This window comes from Herpailurus yagouaroundi, unplaced genomic scaffold (genome assembly GCF_014898765.1).
Source record: "Herpailurus yagouaroundi ecotype Mexico unplaced genomic scaffold, PumYag 77, whole genome shotgun sequence".
Classification (NCBI taxonomy): domain Eukaryota; kingdom Metazoa; phylum Chordata; class Mammalia; order Carnivora; family Felidae; genus Herpailurus; species Herpailurus yagouaroundi.
This window is the reverse complement of record NW_024412388.1, coordinates 34116682-34142483: the sequence shown is the minus strand read 5'-3', so window position 1 is coordinate 34142483 and position 25802 is coordinate 34116682. Positions and strand designations below refer to the sequence as shown.

Below are 25802 nucleotides of genomic sequence, written 5' to 3'. Positions count from 1 at the left end.
TGCCTTTCATTGACAAAGCCTGGTTTTACACACACACACACGCGTGTGCGCACACACACACTCAGCTAACGCAACCTTCAAGACAAGTGAGCTTAGCTGCCATTTTAAGAACCCTTTAGAATAAGACAACAATCAGTGATTAATTGGAAGCAGTGGGGAGGAAGGAACAAAACTGTATCAAGGACGACTAAGATAGCCCTGGAAACCGGTAAATTGCAGAATGATTTCCAAGTTAGTGAGAAAAATCAGATACAGGTATTTACCATCATTTCTAACCACCATTCCCCTCAAAAGGTCCCTTAAGATTGTACACCCTTATCACCAAGATGCTAGAAACAGCAAAGGGTCTACCGGCCAAGAAGGAATGTGCAGCAGTCACTTGCCCTCTGCTTGACCTTGGTCTCGGGATGGGATGCTCTCCTAAACCAGTCAAGCTCTCCCTCAGGACTGGCTGAGCTGGTGTGGGTGTGAGATTGATGCCCACTCTTGTCTAACTGATGGTGCTGATCCCTGCCAAGGCTCTTATCTAGGAAAGGATGGGCTGGGGCTGGGAGTACTATCAGAATAGGAAGGATACCTGCATTCAGCAGTCCTTTGTTTATCATTCTATCTTCAGAGCCTACAGCAGTGCCTGGCACATCAGATGCTCCATACAATTTGCTGAATAAGTGAATTTGCCATATGTTCTAAGCAAAGCAAAGTTGATGTTTAAAACTAATAATCAGTACAACTCTTTTTCTCTACAACTCTTCTCAAGGTGAGATAATCTTAACACTAATCTCAGTACTATATTCCTCTGGTTCTTCTTTGGTAGTTAGTAAAGACTTGTTTTCCCCCAAATGCCAGCCTGTTTCAGCTATGCAAGAAAACACCATAGGAAGGAAACTGGGCCCATACTGAGCTGGGTTAAACAGAGGAGCACACACATCCGTGGGTCAGCACCATAAGAACAATTGGGAACACTTGGTTGCTCCACCTCCTAGGTCTAAAATGTGGGTGATTCTGGGTTTCACGAATGAATCTATGATCCCCTGCACTGTGTTAGGCATGACAGGTTTCATTTCTGTCACACAGTCACAAAGCAGTTTAGAATTGTTCATGGCACCCACCAGTTTATAATGAAGAATTTGTGTACTTTGTAAATTTTGTTTCCCCTGCAAGTCTAGAAGCTCTAAGGAGGTAGAAGCTTTTGTCTATATGTTGTCCTTTGCTGTACCCCTAGCAACCAGCACAATGCCAAGACGTACTAGGTGTTCAAATATTTGTTGACCGAATGTGTGAGGGAAATGGCTCTCACAAGCTATGTTTCTTCTGTTTTGAGCTGTGTTCTGAATTTCTTACCACTGATTCCCAACTTTTCACTTTTAGCAACGTCTGCTCTGTGCTGTCCAAGAGATCCCATCCTTCCTCATCCACTTTATAGAAAAACGAGCCTATTTTATGTCTGGGTTTTTCTTCTGCTTCCACCAAAGTTGTTTTTACCAGGTTTTCACTGTTATTTTCTTTTCAAATACTATCTCTTTTTTACAGTTCTTGGAATCTAGGGAAGGGCTGCGGGTGTGAGTTCTAATCGATTTGTTTTGAAAGAAAGTGTGATTTGATAGCTGAGCCTCTGGTCTTGAACTTTATTTTCCTCCTCCATAAAACACTACCATGTATCCCAATGGCGTGTGAAAGTATAAATGCGGGTGTTAGTGTAACAAGTGAAAACAAGCAATTCATTGATCAGTTGCTGCTTTGTGTCTGGAAAGAGTCCCGCACAGCCATTCACTTCAGCTTTTTTGCTCATCCCCATTTACCTGGCATAGCTGGATATTTCCTCACACTAAGACAGAATCTGTCTTCTTGATATAATCTTTACCCATTCTTGAGATCTGTTCTCTTGAAAACATCTAACCCATTTCTGGTTTTACCCCTGGATAAAACCCAAAGGAAAGTCTGACCCTCTGCCAAAGGATAATCTATCAAACATCTGATGGCAGCCCTCAGTCTCTGTTTCTCTGTAATAAACATCTCCTGAGTTCTTCAGGTAAATCTTAAAGAGCATTGTTTCAAGTTTCCCCACTATACCTCAGATCATATGCCTATGAACTCTGGCTGGACTGTTTTTCAACTCAAAATGTGGGGGCTAGGATGGAACACAATACCCAGGTGAGGTCACAGATTCAGAGTCTCCTAAGTCCGACTGACTTTACCATACTGTTGGCGCAGGGAACCTCCATAACTTTTTCACTTGTGTTGCTGTTAAGACACATCCTCTGTTCTGTCCTCATGCAGCTGGCTTTTTGGGACACATCCAATTATTCAATTAGTCCTGTTATATTGGATAAATTCAGTCTATTATTCTATTGTGAAACCTAGAGTGCTGTTTTGTCTTTTAGCAAATCTCTTTCCAGCTTAATTTCCCTGCTAATTTCATCAGGATGCCATCAAGTCCTCATTCCTGTCCAAAGAGGACAAAGACAAGGTGAGTGTGCATTCATTCATCGGTCAACAAATTTATGGAGGGCCAGCTACATGCTAGCACCGGGCTAGGTCCTAAGGATACCACGAAAAGCAAAAACTGGCATTCTCTGCTCTCGTAACATTTACCCTGTAATGGAGAAAAAATTAATCAAATAATCATTCTACTAACTATATGATTACAAACTGAGTAAGTGTGCCAAAGGAAAAGAAAGTGGTTCTATGGCAGCATATAACAAAGTAACCTGACCCAAGCTAGGATCTTAGGAGAAAGTGACACTGAAGGTTGAGTGGGGTTTGCTAAGTGAAGAGGAAAAGGGGAGATAAAGCGGATGGAAGACACAGATGGGTGCTGTGCTATTAGTAAACGTTCTTTAGATTATTAGTAGACGGCTTGATTTCACTACAGTACAGCTTCCATTTCTCCACCTTGCTTGGAAGTTATTTTGAATGACAGGGGTGCTGGGTGGCTCAGTCAGCTGAGCGACTGACGCTTGGTTTTGACTCAGGTCCTGATCCCAGGACTGTGGGATCAAGCCCCTGTGTCGGGCTCCTGCTGAGTGTGGAGCCTGCTTGGAACTCACTCTCATTCTCTCTCTCTCTCTCTCTCTCTCTCTCTGCCCCTCCTCTGCTTGTGCTCACACATGCTCTCTCAAACTAAAACAAACAAATGAAAGTTATTTTGAATGATGGACTGACTGTCCAAGGCCAAGTGAAGCTTACGTAGTTAGTTCATCAACCAGTTCTTACAGAATCCACTCTCTCGAAACCAGGAACATTGGCCCAACTTAATCTTTCTCACATTTCTCCCTCAAACATGACCCTTCGAAGTTAACAGCAACATGTTCAAACCATCATCTTGAAGTTTGCCTCACATTCAAGATGTAATTGATCAGAACCAGAAAACATAAGAATTTAAGCAGCTAAAATAGTATTTTTCAAAGTGTGATCCAAGGACCAGGTGCATGAGAGTGGCGAGGTGCTTATTAAGATACAGATTCCTGGGCCCCAGCCAAACCAACTGAATTCGAGTTGACAGGACTCAGGAATCTAAATTTAACAAGCTCCCCAAGCGATTCTTCCGCTTTGACAAACCCTGAATTAGCTGTATTCTCTCGGCATCCACACTCACATGGAGCTTCAATGCCCTAATATGTAATCTCCCTGAGTCTGAAATGCATTACTCTTGGGACTAATCTGGCAAAGAGAAAGCAGGGTTTCAGAGTCAGAGACCTGGACTGAAATCTGGTTCTACTACTTGCTATCTATGTGAGCTTGAACAAGTTACTTAATTTTTTCCAGGACTCAGCTTCTTCATTGATAACATGTGGGTAAGAATACCTACTTCATAAGGATGTTGCTGCAATTAAACATGAGAATGAGAACAATGGTAGCGGAAGCCTATCATTCTCTGGAACATTTATTGAGGCCTACATACCATTTACAAGATGAATAATACATTATTAGGCACTGTACTGCATACCATATATATCAGGACGACGGAAACATCGCCCATCTCAATTTGTTTTTTGTCTGTTCTTTGCACCTGTCCCTTTGTGGTTAAGGTATAAATAATTTTTGAAGCCTTTTCCAACCATGATGCTGTTTTCTAACAGAATCCCATGAGGAGCGCCTGGATGGCTCAGTCGGTTGCATCCGACTCTTGACACTGGCTCGGGTCATGATTCCAGGGTCGTGGGATTCTCTCTGCCTCTCTTCTCCACTCACGTGCGCTCATGCTAATAAAAAAAAAAAAAATTAAAAATAAAGAATCCCATGAAGTAATGTAGACATTTTCTCCCTTGAACTGTCTGAAGGCTCCTTACCACTGGACTTATGCCACGTAAGTCGTGAACCTCTAGCATGGACTCAGCCTGAATCTTCTTCTCATCTCTTACCCATCTCTTGCCAATTTAGAGGACCTAGAGGGATCAAACGTTGGTTCTGTTGCTGCTTATTAATACAAGGCCTTGGTGAAGTTACTGTGCCTTAGTTTCCTCATCTGTGCCATCAGGAAAATAACAGTGCCTATTTTGTGGAGATTTTACAAGGATTAGGTGATACTTAGTAAGCACTCTGGAAGTGTTAGCTGTTCTCATTGTCACATTGCACCCACACTAGCAGCTGCTTCTTCTGTTCTCTGAGGGCTCTACGCTCCTTCTCACGTCAGGATTTTCACTATTGCCTCTGCCTGTGATGCACTCTGCCTCTTCTCGTGGCCAACTTCTACTTGGTCTTCAGGCTGAAGTGTCATTTCTTTTTTTTTTTTTTTTTTTTTTTTTTTTTAAACGTTTTTTTATTTTTGGGACAGAGAGAGACAGAGCATGAACGGGGGAGGGGCAGAGAGAGAGGGAGACACAGAATCGGAAACAGGCTCCAGGCTCCGAGCCATCAGCCCAGAGCCCGACGCGGGGCTCGAACTCCCGGACTGCGAGATCGTGACCTGGCTGAAGTCGGACGCTTAACCGACTGCGCCACCCAGGCGCCCCTGAAGTGTCATTTCTTTGAGAAGGCATCCCAAACCACCCCCGCCCCACACACTTCTTAACAAAGTCGGTTAAAAACCTCTTTTAAACACTCATTCATTCTGTAGTTTTCCTTTGCAGCCCTTATTATAATTCAATGTTTGTTTACTCTATTAAAATAGAGGACATGTCTGCCTCACACTGCTCGGTATCCACCCTGATACTTAGCACGATTCTGAATCCACAGCACTCATAAAAATATTTTAAATATTTGATGAATGAATGATTTCTTAAATCTGACTATGCCCAATTTTCTCTCTTCGGATTGTAACAACCTCTCAAAGTCAGTGACTTTTCTGCCCAGGGGCAAACTTCACTCCCTTTACTTTCTGAGATAAAATTTTCAGAAATGCAAATCAAGAACTTAACAGATGCTTCACTTTTGGCTGAATGAGACTCCCACAGGTATGTGTCTTGACTCCAAGCTACTATACATCTGCACTGATCAATATGGTAGCCACTACCAAATGGGGCTACTGAGAACCTGAAATGTTGTGAGTCCAAAAGTCCAAAATGAGATGTGCTAGAAGTGTAAAATACACACTGGATTTTTAAAGATTTGGTACAAAAAAGAATGATAAGTAGCTCATAGTTTTTAATACTTATTACCTGTTGAAATAGTATCTTGGAAATATATACAAATAAAATACATTATTAAAATTGATTTCCTCTGTTTCTTATTACCATTTTAAATGTGTCTACTAGAAAATTTGCATACATGGCTTGTATTAGATTTCTATTGGACAGTGCTGTTTTTTTGTTTTTTTTTTTTCAACGTTTATTTATTTTTGGGACAGAGAGAGACAGAGCATGAACGGGGGAGGGGCAGAGAGAGAGGGAGACACAGAATCGGAAACAGGCTCCAGGCTCTGAGCCATCAGCCCAGAGCCTGACGCGGGGCTCGAACTCACAGACGGCGAGATCGTGACCTGGCTGAAGTCGGACGCTAAACCGACTACGCCACCCAGGCGCCCCTGGACAGTGCTGTTTTACACCACCTGCCTGAAAGGTATGTCGTATTTTGCTACAACATCCCATTTCCTCTCATCTTTGCTGCTGCTGTTTTGTAAATGTTTATTTATTTTTGAGAGAGAGAGAGAGAGAGAGAGACCAGAGAGACAGAGAAAGCAGGGGAGGGGCAGAGAGAGATAGGGAGGCACAGAATCTGAAGCAGGCTCCAGGCTCTGAGCCGTCAGCACAGAGCCGGAGGCGGGGCTTGAACTCGTGAACTGAAAGATCATGACCTGAGCTAAGTTGAATGCTTAACCGTTACCTATGGAGCCACCCAGGTGCCCCCATTTCTTCTCATCTTAATTCTTACGGAGGAGTACTCCAAATTCTTTCATAGTCTTTCTCAGTATTGACATTTCAGATGCATGGCTTCTTTGTGAACGCGTCTGATTCTTTAAAATAGGGTAGTTTCCTACTTAATCTTGGGTTTCATAACACCAAATCCCAACAAACTGGAGACTTACCATCCTGTGGCTATTTTATTATTTATACTATAATCACTATGGTTAACAACACAAGATCTGGGGCCAGGCCACCTGTTTTGGGAGTCCTGGCTCCCCTACTTACTAGCTAACTATGCTGCAAGGATCTCTGTGTTTCAATTTCCACAACTGAAAGATGGGAGATGATACAAGTGTCTAGGACAAGAGGATTAATTGATATTGGCAAAGCATCTAGAATGGTGCCTGGCATGCAGTACTCATTCAATAAATGACTCCTATTTATGTCATTCTACACATCCTCGACCCTTCCCACCTACTCATATATTCTCTTACATCACTGGGCACCTGTTCTAGTGTTCCGTTTTTTCCAAAGCTGAGAGATTTTATGCTCAGATCTTCTAACTTCAACTCTGCTACTCCCCAGCTGAGCACTTGGGTAAGGTACTTAGCCTCCCTCACTTTTCAATTCCTTTATCTGTAAATGAGAGCGGATACTGCCACATTCTTCGCCTAAGTTTTAATAACGTAATGTATGTATGAGTTCCTCGCGTGGTCCTTGGCACCCAATCAATGCCTCCTGTGCATTTTCTGGTTTAACACGTCAAGTCCTCACAACACACCATAAGACAGGTATTTTATGAAGAAAGAAACAGGATCCTGGAAATCAAGACTTGCTCAAAGTTGCACAGATAGCTAGTCCAGCCAATGCTGGACGCGGTTTCACTCCGAGTCAAATGTTTTTTCGCGAAACCAAAGCTGCTCCCCAAATGCACGAGCGCCAGAACTAAATTAATTCATGCTGTCTACGGCATTCCGATGTTTGGAGAAATGCATAAACCATCGATGTCTACTGCCGTGCTGCCCACGGAAACTGCAGCAGAAAATCAAACTACAGATTTTGTTAATAGCATTATTAAGATCAAAGAATACGAAAGCCCCAGAGTCAGCGACGTGTCTGAAATTCAGTAACCAAAATAAAGCGACGGGTTTCTGCTCCAGCCCCCCGACAAAACTGCGGGCCGAGGGAAGGAGGTTCAATGGTCGGGCCTACGGGGCAGGGCCTCCCCAAGACGGGGAGGAGGCCACCGCCGTGCCAGGCCGCCGGATCCTCCTCCTCGGAGCTCGGGGCCCAGTGCCCAGCGTTGCACCCGCCCGCCCCTCACCTCCGGCTCCGGGCGCTCCGAGGCCATCACACAGCCCTCCCGCGCCGGCCCGGGCCAGAGAAGATGCTCCACTCGTGACCCCTGACCCGGCTACAAGCGTCCCGCAGGAACCGGAAGTGAGTGGGAGGACCGAGTTCTGAGTTTCCTGATTGGGGGACGAAGACCTCTCAGCGAGGCTCTCGGACTAGGAAACCGGAAGGGGAAGTCGTTGCCGCCTACACTGACGCCGCAATGCAGGTGAGAGCGGGGTTGGGACCGTTGACAGCTAGCTGGTTTCGGGTAGCGGGGTCGATAGTGGGCTGGCCGAGGGGAGGGTGAGGAGTTGGGGCTGAGAGGAGGGGTTAGAGCCCGCAGCTGATGAGTAAGGGACCGCGGGATGGGGGGCGCGACCGACTGGAGAGGTGGGGGTGGGGCCCGGACTGCCGAGTCGTGTGGAAAGAGGCCCCGCTGACTTGCTGGGGTGCTCGAAAGGGTCAGGCTGTAAACTGGCAAAGTTGAAATGCGATCCAAGGAAGATGGCTCAAGAAGGAGGCGTGTTGGCTCAGGCCCCGGCCCGAGTCGTTGGATGGACTCTGTTGGGTGCAGACGTAACAGGGGATCTGGAATTGGAGAGTAGCCCGAGAGGTGAAGGAATTGTTGGGCGGGGGGCGGTGGCCAAAAGCTAAGCTAATTATAATCTGAGGCTGTGGGTGGAACCCAGGATCCAGGCCCCTGTCTTGCACGTTGGCGAGTTTGCAAGACAATTTTGCATCTTTCTTCCCAGCCTGAGCCGGTTAGTTATTAAGGATGGAGAAATGAAGTAAAACTGGAGACCCCAGATGGGAGGAAAACGCTTTGCGGATACCCCAGCATTTAAAATTGTTTTTCTGGTGCTCAGGAGCATATGCATTTTGTTTTGTTTTGTTTTTCACTTGCCACTTACTTTCTTGCACCTGGTCCGCTGTCAGTAAATGTTTTTCAGTTGACTGAGCTTGTGAAAGAGATACAGAAATATTGGCATTGAGAAAAAAATGGGTGCCAATTAATTCAGCAAGAAGAAGCTTGAAAACATCAAATGCTGAGGGCAAATGAAGAGTGGGAGGTGGGGGGGGTGGTACAAACCTGGTATTCAGGGAAACCTTCATGTGTAGGTAGGTTTCCCAGGGATTGTGTCTTTGGCAAGACTGCCACGCTCACAAGGCAGGTTCTAGTACAGGAGAAGTTGGAGTACACGTGCTGCAGGGGTTCACAAAAGATTATAAAGCCCAGGCATTAGGTCTGGTGAAAATGTCTCAGTGAGAGAGTATAGAGTGTATCTAACACGGAGAAAAGCCAGACGTGAATTAGGAGACGATGAGAGAAAGGAGGAATTGAGGTCAGGCGAATGGATTGAAAGGTCTGAGGGTTGATGCTGTCTGTAACCCAAATACCAAAGATAGAAAACCTGGCTCTCCTGTGCCAGTGAGATCCTGTGTTTCTCGACTGGTGTTGCACACTGTCATCCTGGCTCTTCAGCCTTCCTCTGTATGTGTCATACACCTATCTGGGTAACCCACCTGTTCCTGTTGGTGCAGAGGGAGGAGAAGCAGCTTGAGGCATCATTAGATGCACTGCTGAGTCAAGTGGCTGATCTGAAGAACTCACTGGGGAGTTTCATTTACAAGTTGGAGAACGAGTATGACCGGCTGACCTGGTAAGGGTTGCCAGGGTAAGCCAAGGAGGGCTCCATGGGTGGGGGGCTAGGCCTCCTGGTGGACCGGGTATCTCCAGTGATAGCACAGTTTATCACTTTGCAAACATCTTTTGGTTTGGTAAGAGCTGGGTTTCCCAACATTTAACAAGTGAAATTTGGCTTAGGGCCTCTCTGGCAAGGAAGTAGAGAAATGCCTAGTTTCCCAACCCAAGGTCTTTCTAGCTTTTGATTCTCACCCTTTGACATCTCTGGGAGGAGGTACTCCCTCAGTAATCCACCCACTCTAGTAAGAATGCAGTGTTCATCCTGGGTCTCTTACCACAGTTGCTGCTGAGTCTTTTCAGGTCCAACCTACTATGGAAGTGTGGATCCTATTTTCAGGCCGGAAAGGAGAATTTTACCCAGTTTCTGAGTTTTTAGTGATAAGTATAGCCATGGTTCTTATTTTGCCACTGGATCTCACCCCATTCAAGTAACAAACTGCCTTATTTCTCCATCTCTGCTAGAAACTGAAAGTATGTCCCTCTTTCCTAACCCCACAATCCCTGGGGCCAGTCTGGTACCTGCGCAGTCCAGCTGTAGTACAATGAGTCTTTTTGGGGTGAGCCTGGGTGTTCCTAGTCTGTAGGACCCCTTCAAGGCTACTTGACTGAGACATTCTGACGCTTCCTTATCACCACCAGGCCCTCTGTTCTGGACAGCTTTGCCTTGCTCTCTGGACAGTTGAATACTTTGAACAAGGTCTTGAAGCACGAAAAGACACCACTGTTCCGTAACCAGGTTATCATCCCTCTGGTGTTGTCCCCAGACCGAGATGAGGATCTCATGGTAAGAGGAGGAGAAGGGTACAGTGTGGGAAATTAAATTCTTAGATGAGAACTTAGAGCATAATTGTTGCTGGGTTACTTTAGAAGTTCTGAATGAGGAGTAGTTTGTGGCAATAGAAAGCAAAGGCTGCATTTTGGAGGCCTTGCTTTTTGTCCCTCTAGAGTTGAGGAGCCACTCCCCAATAGTACCAAATAACCCTGAGGCTTATGTCCCCAAGGCAAAGATCTTTCTTCTCCAAGACCTATCTTGAGCAAGAGGTATGTTCTATTGTGATTTTGTCTATTTCAATCTTTTATTAAAATGTAGCAAAGGGAAACTTGCCCCTGGGTCTGGTAGAAACCTGCGTGAGGAGACAGAAATGAAGCATGGAGTAAGCGGACTAGTGTCCTAGGAAGCTAGGTATTGGAAGTGTCAGGTGGAGTCTTCCCTGAAAATGTACTATTTGCCTGTGGAAGGAACTATATATCGGGCCAGATCAACTCTTCGTGAATTGCATAGGAGGATCAGTAAAATCTGTGTGTTACAGCGGCAGACTGAAGGACGAGTGCCTGTTTTCAGCCATGAGGTGGTCCCTGACCATCTGAGAACCAAACCTGATCCTGAGGTTGAAGAGCAAGAGAAGCAACTAACAACAGATGCTGCCCGCATTGGTGCTGATGTGGCTCAGGTTGGACTGAGTCCCTGCCCTGCTGCCCCCTAGTGCCCTGAACCCCATCGTGAGAAGCTAGGATTTACCGTGTGCGCCTGGTAGGGATGCATGGTTTACCCATAAATTGCCCCTGGAGGAGCACAAGGAAGAAACTTCACCGTCATCATTTCTGGTCAATGGCCTGATCTCTGCACAAATGTATGTTTGTTACAGAAGCAGATCCAGAGCTTGAATAAAATGTGCTCAAACCTCCTGGAGAAAATCAGCAAAGAGGAGCGGGAATCAGAGAGTGGAGGTATGGAGGGACTGGTGGCAAAATGGAGAAGGAAAAGGAGGATAGATCACTGGGATAGGAATGGTGGTTTGGGTAGTGGCGAGGTGAGGACGTAAGAATGAACTGCTTAGGAAAGGGTATGCTATGTTCTGTTAGCTTTTTGTGGTTAGGGCTTGCCCTAGAGCAGGTGGAGGGTGTGGGTAAATGAGAAGGGAGAGCTCCGAGATAGTTGTGGGGGTCTTTTGGCTCTTCCTCGGGGCTGCCATTGAGTGTGGACGCTGCTCAGGCCCTGGTGCCCATATTGGTCTTCCTGCTGCTACGTTCAGTCCAGGGTCAGAGGCGAACCTCAGGCTCCTCGCTTAACCTTTTTCTTCAGGTCTTCGGCCGAACAAGCAGACCTTTAACCCTGCAGACACCAATGCCTTAGTAGCAGCTGTGGCCTTTGGGAAGGGGCTGTCTAACTGGAGACCTTCAGGCACCAGTGGTCCTGGCCAGCCAGGCCAGCCGGGAGCCGGCACAATCCTTGCAGGAGCCTCAGGATTACAGCAAGTGCAGATGGCAGGAGCTCCAAGCCAGCAGCAGCCAATGCTCAGTGGGGTGCAGATGGCCCAAGCAGGTCAAACAGGTAAGGTGGGCAGGGGAGGACCTTGAGCAGGGAAGTAGGGATTAGCTGGATGGAATGGGCCCCCGCCATCTCAGAGCTGGAGATTTTCTCCTTTTCTTTTTGAACTGTGACCCAGAAAACGCTTTTCAGGAGTAAAAATCTCATTTGCGACTCTGTAGCAGGCACCAGAGAAAAGAAGAACTTGGAGCAGCAGAGACTGCACCTCCCATCCCCATTATAGAGTTCTGTCCCAAATACCTTTCTGTCCCATTTACTCTGGGTATCATGTGTGCCGTCAGGGTCGTTTCTTAAAGAAAGCAATGGTCAGACTTCAGTGGAGACCATCTGGTAGGTGCACTGAGGATTGACAAATAGGCAACACGTACTCTTCTCTGTGTCTTGTCTTTCTGCTACCAGTTAATAGTTGCGAGAACGGTGTGGGGGAATTCAGATGTGAGTAGCTAGAAGAGGCATTTTCTTTCAAAGCTGTCTAAGAAAAGGAACAATTACAATTAGAGAGAACATACTCTTCCACCTGTGACATTAAATGGGGTCTAGCTGTTTTGTCTGGGAGTAGCTGAGCAGGAGACTGCTGGGGTGTGTTCTGACCCCTTCCCTATGAGCCCCTCCCTCCCAGACACCTTCAGGGAGAGGGCTGGTCAAGAACCACACCTCTGATCGTTGCTACCCGGGGCTGCAGAGGTTCTGAGATGAGAGTGGTGGCAGAAGGGAACTTGAGAGACCACCTGTCTGATTTATCATGAAAATCTTACTGTGCTTCAGGTATCTTTCTTTGTGTTCCTTTTAGGAAAAATGCCAAGTGGAATAAAAACCAACATCAAGTCAGCTTCAATGCATCCCTACCAGCGGTGAGTGTGGCTGGCAATCCCCACTCCCAGGTGCTCTTTGCAGAGGTGGGCAGTGAAATCGCCTTTTGCCCAAAGCTGAACTAGATGTGTACAATAAAAAGAACGTGAGCTTTCAGCACCAGACAAATCCCAGCTTCACCACTGACTGACTGTGTGACCTTGGGCAAGTGACCTAATTTTTCTGAACCCGTTTTCTTGTTTATAAATGGTGATACCTACCTCATAGGGTTGTTGTGAGGATTAAAATGAGAAAATGAATGTAAAACACTTAGTACAGTGTGTGAAATAATGGGTATTCAATAAATGATAGGTTTTTTTAATTTTTTTTTTATGTTGAGAGAGAGAGACAAAAGAGCGAGCAGGGGAGGGGCAGAGAGAGAGAGAATCCCAAGCAGGCTCTGCACTGTTAGCATGGAGCCCAACGCGGGGCTCAAACCCACAAACTGTGAGATCGTGACCTGAGCCAAAACCGAGAGTCAGATGCGTAACTGACTGAGCCACCGAGGCGCCCCAATAGCTTCTACAGCCACATTTCCCCACTGCCCTCCTCAATCCTCGATCCAGAACTTAGGGTGATGTGATAGTGCTTCGTGTCAGTGGTGAGGTGCTAGACACAAGGTCAGGGACTGCTCTGTTCTGTTTGAAAGCCTGTGCTGATTTTGTGCTCCTGGAAACTGTCACAACCTTTATGTGTCCTTAGAGGCACACTGGCTCTGTAGGCTTCCCTGCTCAGCTTCCATCCCGGCCGTCTCTCCAACCTGCAGGCAACAAGTCTTCTGAACTGGGTCTGACGGTCCAGCTGCAGCTCTGGTGAAGCTTGGGCCTGCTCTCTTCCTCTCCTCTAAGAAGCCAGTTCAGCTGTTCCCTGGGAGCTAGTTACAAAGTCCCCTGTCCTTTACCCCACTCCATACACATGAAAGATTTTCTTACTTTGGAGGGGGAGGGGAATTACACTTCACACCATGGTTCATCGGGGGTTAGTTATCCTCATAATAGTACCTAATTCCTGGACTCCAGCCAGGATGGCTTTCCTCCAGTCCACTGAAACTGTGATCAAACCTGAGCCAGACTGCTGGTGGGTGGGAACAGCCACCAGTACCTTCGCCTGCTTTTATAACGCTGAAGAGCAGAGTGAGTCAGGTCTGTAGCCTAAGGGGGCTCCTTTGCAGGCAGGGGCAGGTGTTGAGTCAGCAGAAGACCAAAGGGTTTCTCTGAATAAAATTATTAAAATTTTCTTTTTTAACGTTCTTCATATTTGAGAGACAGAATGTGAGCAGGGGAGGGGCAGAGAGAGAGGGAGACACAGAATCCAAAGCAGGTTCCAGGCTCTGAGCTGTCAGCACAGAGCCCAATGCAGGGCTCGAACCCACGAACTGAGATCATGACCTGAGCTGAAGTCGGCCACTTAACCAACTAAGCAACCCAGGTGCCCCTGAATAAAGTCATTTAAATTGATGGCCATTGTGTCAGTGTTAGCCAATAGCGATTTTTAAGAGAGCTATAGCGAGGTCAGAGACCATATGTCTGAGACTTTCAAAGTTGATGCAAGGCAATTCTAATTTGTTCTCTCTCAAACGTTTTCTTAGCTCTGATTATCTTTGATCTAAAAGTCCCGAGAGGTTTGAGGAGAGCCTGTTCATACCTTCCAGCTGCCTTTTTTCTGTTCTCTTCTGTCGCACACCAGTACTCTGGCATTTGTTTGGTGCCGGGCAGAGTTCTGCCAGGCTGTGGCAGCAAAGTACTGGAAAAGTGGTCCCTGATGTCACATCCATTCCTGTTCCATCAAGACAAGAAATGGTACCCATAAAGCGCACTAATCGTAGCACACAATAGCGCGGGGAGTCCTGTTACCAGCTCTAAGGCAATGCCGGACCTTTCCTCCATTTCAACAGTACTGCCTTATTGCTCTGTCAGCCCACTCGGGTGTTCCTGATCTTACCTTTTCCCTTCCTGCTGGAAGTCTCAGAGCTAACTATCATGTTGAGTGGAGTTCAAGTTGTACTTCTCCACAAGCCCTGGATCATCTTTTGGTGACTGCTGTCCTTAATTCCACCAGAAGATTCCCTCCTGTTGAGAGGTACCAACCCAAAGTGTCTTTGTTGTCCCAGGTAATCCCACCTTCATTTTCAACATTTGAAATGGGTTCCTTGTCCTCCCAGAGTGGAAATATCCTCCTGCCCCAACGGGAACACATGCAGGACCTCACCTACATCTGGTGACCTGAAGCACACATTCTTTACTCCGAAGGCACTCACATCTCTATATTCTGTACTCTGGAAGCACATGTTCTCATTTGCAACTCCCTCCCACCCCCAGATCCTCTGGAGTACACACACCTACGTAGCATCGCCAGCTTCAGGATTCGGACAGCCCAGTAAGCGCCTCAGTGGATGGTATCTCCCTCCGCTCACACACTCATTCCCTCAGGAGGGGATATATATGGAATTCCCTTTGAAGAAGAGGACAGGACCTGCTTACTTGTTCAGACGTAGGATTCGTAAAAGATGGCTCTCTTGCACCACTTTGATGGTGTTCCTGTTTCTGGCTGCTCTGTTTTGCCTGGGGACTGTTTTCTCCTACTCTTGGGGCCCCTGGAGAACGAGATTAGGTCATTGTACCCCAGGTTTATGCCTAGGATGGAGAAAGAAGCAACTGTGAAACCATGAGATCTTACTGCAGCACAGAGTTCACCCTGCTTAAGGCAGAAACTTACTTAATCCACGCTGACATGACAACCATTGTCTAGGACTGCTTCCTCTCCAGGTTTGCCCTGTGGCTGGCATTCTGTCATTGTGGATCCTCCTGTTTACTCATTGCTCCAGTCACCCTATTCTCTTTCTCTTACGACGTCTTTTGCTGCTCTACCTAGCCAACTTTACCTGACCTTGTACCTTCTTGTGAAACAGCTCCTTCCAGCTCTGTAAGAGATTCTGGCTTTAGGACTGAACTGGAAGGGCTGTATTACATACCTCCTGTGCCGCTGTCAGGCACGAAGCTGAACTCTGCAGGAATGCCCTAGTGCAAGGCTGGGCCCTTTTCCCACTCCATTCTCACCTCCCCCAAGCAGCTGGGAACAACCTCTCCCTTTGTCTGAGCTTCTTGTACAGAATAATCCCCCTTAGGGACAATGTATTCTCTGTGCCCTGTGGACACAGGAGCCGTGTGAGCTGATCCCAGCACCGGGCAGGACGGAGGCTGAATCCTTCCAAACGCCCACCCTGGGTCAAATCCTGATTACTATCCAGAGAAATGATTAAGGGGTGTACATTTTCTTCCATCTGTTCCAAATTTGGGAGGATAGCCTATTGAAGTTTAACAATGGGCCAGAGACTGCGGTCCCTTTTCGGATCACTCCTGAGAGTTCATCATGCCAACCCATGGAGGCTTGATGTCGCTCTGGCTTGATGGCCTCAAACACAGGGGGAACACTCGGAAAGAATTTGCCGCTCTTCACGTGGGGCTTTCTAGTTGAAACAGAAGGTACCCTCTCCAGCCCATCTGATGGGGGCCATGGCACCCATCCCTTCAATGTGTGTATGTGTCCCACAGGACATTCTTTTTCTCTTCCTCTCTTTTCCCCTTTAACTTCTCTCTCTCTTGTTCTTGAACTCCTGTGAGTCACTGAGGCACAGCTGGATCTCTATAATGGTCTCTACGTGAGTTCACAAGCTCTCAAGTGCCACCTACCATTTGGACATGGCAGCTTCCCCAAGTGCATTATGGACAAGGCACCTGACTTCCCTGGGTCTCCGTTTTCTCACCTGGCTGATCCCAGATATCCTTCCTAGCTTTAAAGTCTCTGGCCATGATTCCCAAGCCTACCTGTCCTGTCCCCATACATTTTGATTGTTTTCCACATTGCCTGACTATGTTGTATAAGATAAACTGAAATTTTCCTAGCTCAGCCCCTGAATCCTTCAACCCCCTACAAACTATTCCTGAAGCTCCCTCTCCATCACCTGCAAGTTAACATTACCAACCTCCCACTAGACCACTTCCCTCAATTGTTTTCTAGCTTGCACTGGTTCTCTAGTGAAAATTCATCAAAGAGGTGGTAAGTTACCCCAGAGACACATGGATGTATGTCAGAATTTACCTTCCCACTGTCCAGCATCCCTCTCTATCCCCTGGGCAAAATCTGTGTACCAGAGAGACTCTTCCAGTGAAAGCAGTGAATGACATTTTCCATGGGATGATAGCCTGTCCTACTGAATCAGAACCTGATCAGAGTCTGGGCTGCTCCCCTCCCTGCCTGCCCTCTGCCGCTCTACCACCTTCCCTTGTTCTCACCTGAATCTCCTGTCTGAGGTCTTCTCTTGCCCACACCCCTGCACGTGCACTACCTGTGTTTTTTGTTTGTTTGTTTTTTACTACTTTCTTTGGGCTGCTCCCATTTTCATGGCCCCCATTAGTGTCCTGTGTCTTTTCCATGTTACTCCTTGACCTCACCTGTCTACTCACTGACTCACAGCCAGGCTCTTGATATACAGGGCTCCAATCACTGCCTCTTCCTCCACCCCTCCCATTCCTTCTACCACTCCTCTGGAACTCCTCTTCAGACATCACTGTTGACCTCATGGCTAAATCCAGAATTATTTTCAATGCTCATCTTACGTCATCTCCATGGTGTTTGACAGTGCTGACCGTTACCTTTTTAACCTCACTAACCATTCCTTCTCTGCAGCTTTTGGCCTTCTGTCCTTCTGCCTGCTATCTCTGTGACCACTACGTTTTCTGTTTGTAACTCAAGTTTTATTTTCAGCTCAGAGCTCTCTGCCCCAGGATCCATAGGTACCTCAGATACTGCACGTTTAAGTCCAGCCATCCTTCCCTCTGAACCTGTTTTTTTTTTTTTTTTTTTTTTCCATTTCCTGGGTGTTTCCTAAGCCAAGTCTGTGGAAGCCATCCTAAACCTTTCATTCTCTGTGTCCCTGGTCCCCCCGTGACCCAGTCAGTTACCAAATTCTGTCCATTCTGGCTCCCCAATATCTGTTCATCCTGCCCTGCAACTTAGGCCTCTTTCCCCAAAAGAGTTTTTCAGACTCCCTGTCTCCCACTCCAATGCATATGCTGGGTTGCATTGGCTCCCGGGTAAACTGTGGATCTGATCACATTGCTCCCTTTGATGAAAATTCTTTTTTTTTAAATTTTTTTAAATGTTTATTTATTTTTGAGAGAGACAGAGACAGAATGCGAGTGGGTTAGGGGCAGAGATAGAGGGAAACACAAAATCTGAAGCAGGCTCCAGGCTCCGAGCTGTCAGCACCAGAGCCTGACGTGGGGCTCGAACTCACGAGCTGTGAGATCATGACCTAAGCTGAAGTTGGACACTCAACCGACTGAGCCACTCAGGCGCCCCTGATGAAAATTCTTTTGATAGTTCCCTCCTTGTGTTTCTTAAGCTGGAGTCCACATAGCTGGCAGGTTGGTGGGGCAGTGTGGCCAAGGCACAAAGTACCAGGATCAAATCATCCTGGTACACTCCTTTTCCCAGGAGTAATTTAAACAGACAACACAAAACTATCATGTATGCATTATGAAGAGAAAATATACTTCAAGGAAGTCCTACTCTGAAGGGATTCAGAGTAAGCTACCAGATTTCCTAGGATTCTTTCTTTCTTTCTTTGTTTCTTTCTTTCTTTCTTTCTTTCTTGTCATTACATTTACTTCATTGGAAAGGTTTGAAAAAGCAGCTCACATTTCCTGGAAAGGCAAGTAAGATTCTATGTGATCTAGCCCCCTGACTGCTTCTCCTGACTTATTTTCCATATTGTCCTGCCATCCACCCTATTTCCAAGCCGTACAAACTGCTGGAGATTTCCTGAAAGTGACAGACTCTTTCTGGCCTCCATTCCTTTATTCCCACTGTTCCCTCTGCAAGTAACACTTTGCCCCCATCATTCTGTCTGATGAATACCCAATCATCTTTCAAAATTCAGCCAATGAACCATTCCTCTGTGAAGCCTCCTGACAACCCAGTGTGTGCACAACTCAGCACCATGCCAACTAAGTAAGGTCAGTTACCTTCTCTTTTATGCTCTTTATTGTCCCCCAAGTTCAAGCAGACTGAACTGTCAGCGTTTGAATTCCAGTTCTTCTACCTGATAGCTAGCTGTGTGAGCTTTGGCATGAAATGTATGTATCTGGCACACTATAGCATCTGACCCATCATAAACGCTATAAATGGTAGCCGCTGCTATTATCAGTGGTATGATGATTTGGTTGACTTTGGAGAGAGAGTATAATGTAGCATTTTGGTTAAAAGAGCAGGTTCAGGGGGGCCTCAGTGGCTCAGTTGGTTGTGTCCCACTCTTGATTTTGGCTCAGCTCATGATCTCGTTCATGGGATTGGGTCTGCGTCAGACTCGTGCACCGATGGCGTGGAAGCGGCTCTGGATTCTCTCTCCCCCTCTGTCTGCCCCTCCCCTACTTGCAGTCTCTTTCTCAAAATAGATAAACATTAAAAAAAAAAAAAAAAAAGAAGAAGAAGAAGAACAGGTTTAGACTGCCTGAATTCCAATCCTAGCTGTGCCACTTACTAGCTGTTTGAACTTGGACAAGTTAATTTACCTCTCTCTGCCTCAACTTCCTTATTCCTGGGGATGATAATATTAGTGGCTAGATTGTAGAGTTGCTGTGAAGTTTAAATAGATGAATATGTACAAAGTGCTCAGAACGGTGCCTGACATTAGAAGCTCAATAAATATCCACTATCCTCAGGGTTAGTGTCTAGAACTCTAATGTCCAGAATTGCTGCTTAAACCAGTGATTCATGAGTCCCTTTGTGAGGACATAACTTCTCCCTTCTCTGCACCTTGTCTGTGCTCACACCATGCCTGCCATCAGGAACTCCGCCTCCTGAGAGATCCTCTGTGCACATCTGATCTCCCACCATGTCTCAGCTTGTGCAGAGCAGTCCCTGGAACATTTTTTCATTGATTTACCTGGTGTGATAAGTCGTTTTTGAATTTACTTTAGTGAATTTTCTTTCTCCCCCTTATTTGACACCTATACTCTCCCACTGTATACTTTGATTTTGATTTGAGACCGAATGATAAGCTCCCTACCTGAAATGTTCTGTGTCCTCCCTTCTAAACTGAATCTCGGGGCGCCTGGGTGGCTCAGTCGGTTAAGTGGCCGACTTCGGCCCAGGTCATGATCTCGCGGTCCGTGAGTTTGAGCCCTGCATCGGGCTCTGTGCTGACAGCTCAGAGCCTGGAGCCTGTTTCAGATTCTGTGTCTCCCTCTCTCTGACCCTCCCCCGTTCATGCTTTGTCTCTCTCTTTCTCAAAAATAAATAAACGCTAAAAAAAAATAATAATAATAATAAAAAAATAAACTGAATCTCTTCCCTGTCCAAACCAGCTGAAGACTCAGTCCACAGTCTGCCTACATTCTGACCCTACTGGGGGCCCTACTTCTCTCCTAGATGTCTCTGTGCAGGTGTGATGAGTTCCCTCCTCATCTGTCCACGCTTACTAGGTCTGTGCTCAGGTCTTCCTGGGCTGCTGTTGTCTCCCCCGCAGGCCCCCCCGACGGGGGAATCGCAGTCCTGAACTCCTGCTTGCTTCTCTTCACACTCCCACCAGTTCCACGGGCCTTGTTTTGTCACGGCAACTCCACTGTTCTTGCCGTTACGCTGGAAGTGCTTCAGCCGGGCCTTGACCTGGGAGTCAGGTGCTGTCTCACACCTCCACAGCTTGCACATGCCCTACCCTCTCCTTGGACTGTCTGCCCTCTCTTTTTCCTGCTCCAGGCCCCCTTGTTCATCTAGTGAATAACTCATCCTTCCAGTGTCCCCTCCTCCTGTCGTCTACCACCTCCTGACCTGGACACATGTGTTGTGTGACCTTAGGCAAGTTACTTCACTTCCAAGAACCTCAGTTTCCACCTCTGTAAGATGGGATTATAGCACAGACCTCAAAAGCATACCTGCAACTGAACATATTGAAAATTAAAGTTAAAACTTTAAGTAGCTCTTGCTTTTCTACAGGGTAAGGTCCAAACTTCTTAGAAGGGCATAAAAGGCCATTTGGGTATAGAGTCAGCATTCAAATGCAAACTCCTATTCTCTTCCCTTACTCTCTCCTGAGGAATTTCATTTTTATTGCATCATGGCCTGTTAGACTGCTTTGGTTACAGCACATTAAATTTAAACTAGCCTAACCAAAAACAAAGGAAGGGGGCCCCAATTGTGTTTGGGTTATGTGGATGGGAAGTTGAAAGGTGACTGGCTGTAGGTGGGCTCAAGGGTCCGATGTCCGATGGATGTCCGATGTCCGAGGCTCTGTCTCTGTGTTTTTCCACTTGACAACAGAAGGGGCTCATCTCACCCAGGAACTCTGATTATTCTTGCTGGGATTCTGTGCCATGAGGAGCTTCGATTGGGGGAAGTGGGAAGAACCACGATTCCCAGGCCAATGGAGTGGGGCAGGGATTCCCTAAAGGAAATGAAAGCAAGGGGGTGGGGAAGTGTCTGAGCTCCCACAGTCCACTTTGTGTGACTCCAGAGAATCTTTGGATTTTTTTTTTTCTTTTTTTGCCTCGAGCCCCACCTGTTCTTCTAAACTTACAGAACTGTATTTAAGATTGTGCAGTGTGCAACCCTCCCTCACAATCCACGTGTCCCCAAAGGCATTCAATTCCTCCACCCTGCTCCACCTGCGTGAACCCGCACAACCATCTTACTGTCAATTCTGGGTCTCTCTGCTCTGTCTTCTCTCCCTGCTCACTCACCTTACTTTATTTATTTATTTATTATTTTTTTTTTATTAAAAAAAATTTTTTTTAACGTTTATTTATTTTTGGGACAGAGAGAGACAGAGCACGAACGGGGGAGGGGCAGAGAGAGAGGGAGACACAGAATCGGAAGCAGGCTCCGAGCTCTGAGCCATCAGCCCAGAGCCTGACGCCGGGCTTGAACTCACGGACCGCAAGATCGTGACCTGAGCTGAAGTTGAGATCGTGACCTGAGCTGAAGTCGGACGCTTAACCGACTGAGCCACCCAGGTGCCCTCCCCTTACTTTAGATACAGCCCTGGGCGTGTCACACCTGTGCATTGGGGCTGGTCTCCCAGCTGGCCCTCCTTCCTTTCCTTTCCCCCTGATGTTATATATCTTACGTCTCCAGGTTTGTCTTTGTAAAGAACAATGGGGATCCTACCAACCCCTTTCTTAAAAGGGACACCCCAGTACAAACAAAACTCCTCCTACTTTCATTCAGACCACTTCATGGTTTGGGGCCGGCCTACTTTTTAGCCTTCTTGCATATGAAGGCCTGTTATTCAGCAGCATATCCTTTGGCCAAGCAGCATCAGGTGCAGCGATTCTCTACACCTGTCCTGCGTGTTCCTACTTCCATCCCTTTGTCCACACCTTTTCCTCAGCCTGGAGCACCTGTGTTGCTTCTCCCTTACTTACCACGTGGCCTTGAGAAAACTCCATCACCCTTTCTGATGCTGTTCTTTTCATCCACAAAGCAGTGATAATAGTAGTTACCTTACAGGACTGAACCATAAGAGCATATGGAAAGCAGCTGGCCCCATTCTTGCCGGAGAAGGTATTGAATAATAAGCTACATTTTCTCTCTTCGCCGTCCGGCCTTGCTCACACATCTTCCAGATCTGGCTACCTGTCTTTCCTCCATCCTGATGACTTCCCCTGGAGGAAAGAGTCTCCCCTTTTCTCCCTCCAGAACCTTTCCTGCAGGTTCTATCACAGTCCTCTCCCCCTACCTGAGTGTCTTTAGTTCTGTTCCGTGAACCCTGAATGCTGCCCACAGCATGTAGGCATTGGCTACCCACTGACAGTTGTGATGAGTGCTTGCACGCATCCTCTCCCTTCTGCCAGCTGGATGTCTTTCCAGCCCTGGTTCCTTCAGCCATAGGCGGAGGACACTAACTAGCTGGTGAAGGCCCAGGGATATGCAGAATGATTAACTGACAAACCCTTCACCCTTTCTTTACTCCCCTGTCCTCACGGACTCAGCCCTCCCCCCAACTCCTCTGTGTGGTGAGGGTGTAGAAAGTGCCCTTTGTCCTTTACAGGACAGTGAAGGGACAAGTCTGTCCCAGCCCCCAGGAGACTGCTTCCGTCTCCACCTGCCACTCCTGGTGTCTGTTAGCCTATAGACCCTCAGCTCCTATTTTTAAAAAAAAAAAAAATTTTTTTTTAACATTTATTTATTTTTGAGACAGAGAAAGAGCATGAACAGGGGAGGGTCCTGGTGTCTGTTAGCCTATAGACCCTCAGCTCCTATTTAAAAAAAAAAAAATTTTTTTTTAACATTTATTTATTTTTGAGACAGAGAAAGAGCATCAACAGGGGAGGGTCAGAGAAAGAGGGAGACACAGAATCTGAAACAGGCTCCAGGTTCTGAGCTGTCAGCACAGAGCCCGATGCGGGGCTCGAACCCACGGACCACGGGATCATGACCTGAGCTGAAGTCGGACGCTTAACCGACTGAGCCACCCAGGCGCCCCGACCCTCAGTTCCTATTGTCTTTAACCCACGACTCCCTGTGTCTCCATGCTCTGTCCCCCCCCCCTGGGCCCCCCGGCCCCCCCCCCCCCCCCCGCCACACACACGCGTGTGCACACAGGCACGCCTTTTCCCATTTGTTCCTCATTGTTGTTCCTGCTTCTTTGACCCCGCTTCCTTTGCATTTTTCTGTTGGAACATGTAAAGCCTCAGATAATCAAGGGAACCGAGTTGTTAGCATCCACACGGAGGGTGGTTTCAGATTGAACCCTTGCAGAAAGTACATCAGTGGTTTATCTTCTGGGGAATGAGGATGGAGAAGGGCCCCTGAGAGAGCAGTGAGTGAGGAGTGAGTCAGGTCGGGTGGGACCCTGGGGGAAGTCACCTTACTTCCAATTAGGAAGGCCGCATGAAGGAGGGGGAGTTGTTAGACAGCTCTACTGGGCATTCTTCCCCCCACACCCCTTCCTCACCACCTGGCCTTCATCCTTATCAAGACTGAGTTCCCGGACCCCTTCAGTTTCTCCAGTTCATCAGCCTGCCCCTCATGCTGGTAACCTTCCACCCAGCTTCTCTGCAGGCCCCAAACAGCCTCCTTCTCTCCCAGTCCCCTGAGAGTCCCCTGACGTGGCCATCTGTGAGGTGTTCCCCTTAGCCAAAGGCTAATCCCTCCATGTGGATGCTGGATCTTTCTCCATATAGCACGTAAATGTGCTCAAGCCGCTTCCCATTAAAAACAGCCATTAGAAGGTGAGAGCCAGACGTTGATATTTTAAAAGCTCCCCAGGTGATAGACAGTGTGCAGCCAGGGCTGAATAACACAAATCCAAACTTCTTACCCTGGCATACAGGGCTTTTTATAAACCAATTCCTGCCCATACCTCTATGTCCTCTGAGCTTGAGCCACATCAGACTATTAGAGCTCCCCAAACCCACCACATCTCCTGCTTCTATGCCTTCACATACTTGCTTCCCTCTGCCGGCAATGCATTTCCTTACTTTAGAACGTGTCCTTTAAGGCTCAGCTTTGGTGCCATTTCTGTGAAGCCTTCAAGAACTCACCCCCACCCTGGGGTGAGGTGCCCCTCCTCGTGCTCTCGTAACTCTCTGGGTTTATCTCTGTGGGAACACTCACCACATGCCACTATAATTGGTTACTCAGACATCTGTCTTCTCCTCTAGACCGCGAATATTTTGCAGGAAACCCAGGGCCACGCAGATGCCATTTGGTAGGACTTGGGGCTAGATGATCTCTCTCAGATATTGGAAGATGCTTTCTCCTAGGACCGGGACAGGAACTGCGCGAAATGAGCCTTGGTGCCTGTTCATTCACTTAATCTGTCAACATTGACTGGGGGCTTGCTGTGGACATGTACCACGGGTGAATAAATGATAGTTGTAGTCTCTACAAGTGTCTCTACTATGTTTGACCTCTGGGACTGTTACATCATCCTTGATAATCTGCTTTGTTTGTTTCTAATTTGCCTCTAGACGGACGCCAAATCCAAAGCCCCTCCAGCAGTGCGCTCAGAATGGTGTGTGCACACGGTACGCATGTAGGAAATACTGGTTACACAAATGCTCATGAATATGCATACGATATTGACATATTGGTTATTAATGTTGGCGTATTCATTTTTAATGCTTTTGTTATTTTATTTTTGAGAGAGTGTGAGCAGGGGAGGTGCAGAGAAAGAGAGGGGGACAGAGGATCTGAAGCGGGCTCCATGCTGACAGCAGAGAGCCCAATGTGGGGCTCAAACTCACGAACCGTGAGATCATGACCTGAGCCAAAGTCTGACACTTAACTGACTAAGCTACGCAGGCTCCCCTCCTCCTCCTCCTCCTCCACCTCCTTCATCTTCTTCTTCTTTTCTCCTTCTAAGTTTATTTATTTATTTAGAGAGAGAGGGAGAGCACAAGCAGGTGAGGGATAAGGAGAAGGAGAGACAGAATCCCAAGCATGAGCCTGACACGGGGCTCAAACTTACGAACCGTGAGATAATAACCTGAGCCAGGATCAAGAGTTGGACGCTTAACCACCTGAGCCACTCAGGTGCCCCTATATTGGTGTATTCTTGATGTGCTAGTTGCTCCCCACCCTATCTATGAACCAGTGAGAACAGAAACAGTGCTAAGCGCTTAACGTGATCTCACTCCTTTAATCTTCGCCATAGCAAGGTGGCACTGTGGCTCCCATTTCATAGAGGCTTGGCAACTCGCAGAAGGTTACGCATGTACTCCCTGGAAGGTTTAAACTTGGGCCTGTGGAGTCAGGTGTGACCCCAAAGCCACTAAAATATACCTGGAACACATTAGGCTTTCAACGAGAGGTGGAGTGATTTACTACCTTGGGAGAGCTGTTTATACCTTGTATTGAGCCAGGGGCCAGGCCTGGAGCAGTGGGCGTGTGTGACAGATGTTGACATCCTTGGGGAAGGTAAAGCACAGGATATGCACAGGACACAGGTAGAGTGGGAGACGGGGCCAGATCAGGGAGGCCTTAGTGTAACAACACTAAGAAATTTGAGCCTTTTGAGTCCTTCTGCTATTTCCTTTCCAGGGTAGTTACTAATGGGCTGGATCATAGCTATTCTTTGGCTCTGACCTCTTACCTCTAAGACTAAACTCTCGCACAGATACATTCCACCATTTACGCACTACTGTTTCTTCCAAACCATTGTTTCTTCTGAATTCCCTTTCTGTCCACATTTACACCATCCAATCTGACAAGCAGTTATTGGGTCACTATATGCAAAGGACTGCTCCAGGAGCTGCCAGAGATATAGGTTTCATTTTGCTAAAACTTAGCCCTTATCCCA

At 47.1% G+C, this 25802-nt stretch overlaps 2 protein-coding genes across 9 annotated transcripts in view; one reads left to right on the top strand and one right to left on the bottom strand.

Moving 5' to 3' along the window:
• SZT2 (SZT2 subunit of KICSTOR complex) overlaps positions 1-7831 on the bottom strand; it is a 52545-nt gene extending 44714 nt beyond the window's left edge. For 2 of the 3 annotated variants that reach the window (XM_040469900.1, XM_040469901.1), the window contains exon 1: positions 7606-7831. In XM_040469900.1, the coding sequence (XP_040325834.1) occupies positions 7606-7632 (27 nt within the window). In that variant the 5' untranslated portion in view covers positions 7633-7831. The remainder of the gene's footprint in view (positions 1-7605) is intronic. The other variant, XM_040469899.1, reaches the window with a different exon arrangement.
• Positions 7832-8240: 409 nt separating this feature from the next.
• MED8 (mediator complex subunit 8) lies at positions 8241-24509 on the top strand. Of its 6 annotated transcripts, none has more exons than XR_005788520.1 (8): positions 8241-9277; positions 9961-10105; positions 10632-10772; positions 10968-11049; positions 11405-11653; positions 12441-12501; positions 24163-24297; positions 24472-24509. XR_005788520.1 is itself a non-coding variant. In XM_040469909.1 (7 exons), the coding sequence occupies exons 1-7, from the start codon at positions 9111-9113 to the stop codon at positions 24224-24226; spliced, it is 909 nt and encodes a 302-aa protein (XP_040325843.1). In that variant the 5' UTR covers positions 8241-9110; the 3' UTR covers positions 24227-24388. The 6 variants fall into 6 exon arrangements, 4 of the variants coding, with proteins under 4 accessions (XP_040325843.1, XP_040325844.1, XP_040325847.1 ...); XR_005788521.1 differs by lacking the exon at positions 24472-24509 and adding an exon at positions 18441-18516 and having other exon boundaries at positions 8242-9277; positions 24163-24388; XM_040469909.1 differs by lacking the exon at positions 24472-24509 and having other exon boundaries at positions 24163-24388.
• The last annotated feature ends 1293 nt before the right edge of the window (positions 24510-25802 follow it).

Coding starts and splice junctions, on each gene's coding strand:
- MED8 (XM_040469909.1), top strand. CDS start 9,111: ATGTGTCATACACCTATCTGGGTAACCCACCTGTTCCTGTTGGTGCAG. Junction 9,278..9,960: donor GAGTATGACCGGCTGACCTG/GTAAGGGTTGCC, acceptor TATCACCACCAG/GCCCTCTGTTCTGGACAGCT. Junction 10,106..10,631: donor ACCGAGATGAGGATCTCATG/GTAAGAGGAGGA, acceptor TGTGTGTTACAG/CGGCAGACTGAAGGACGAGT.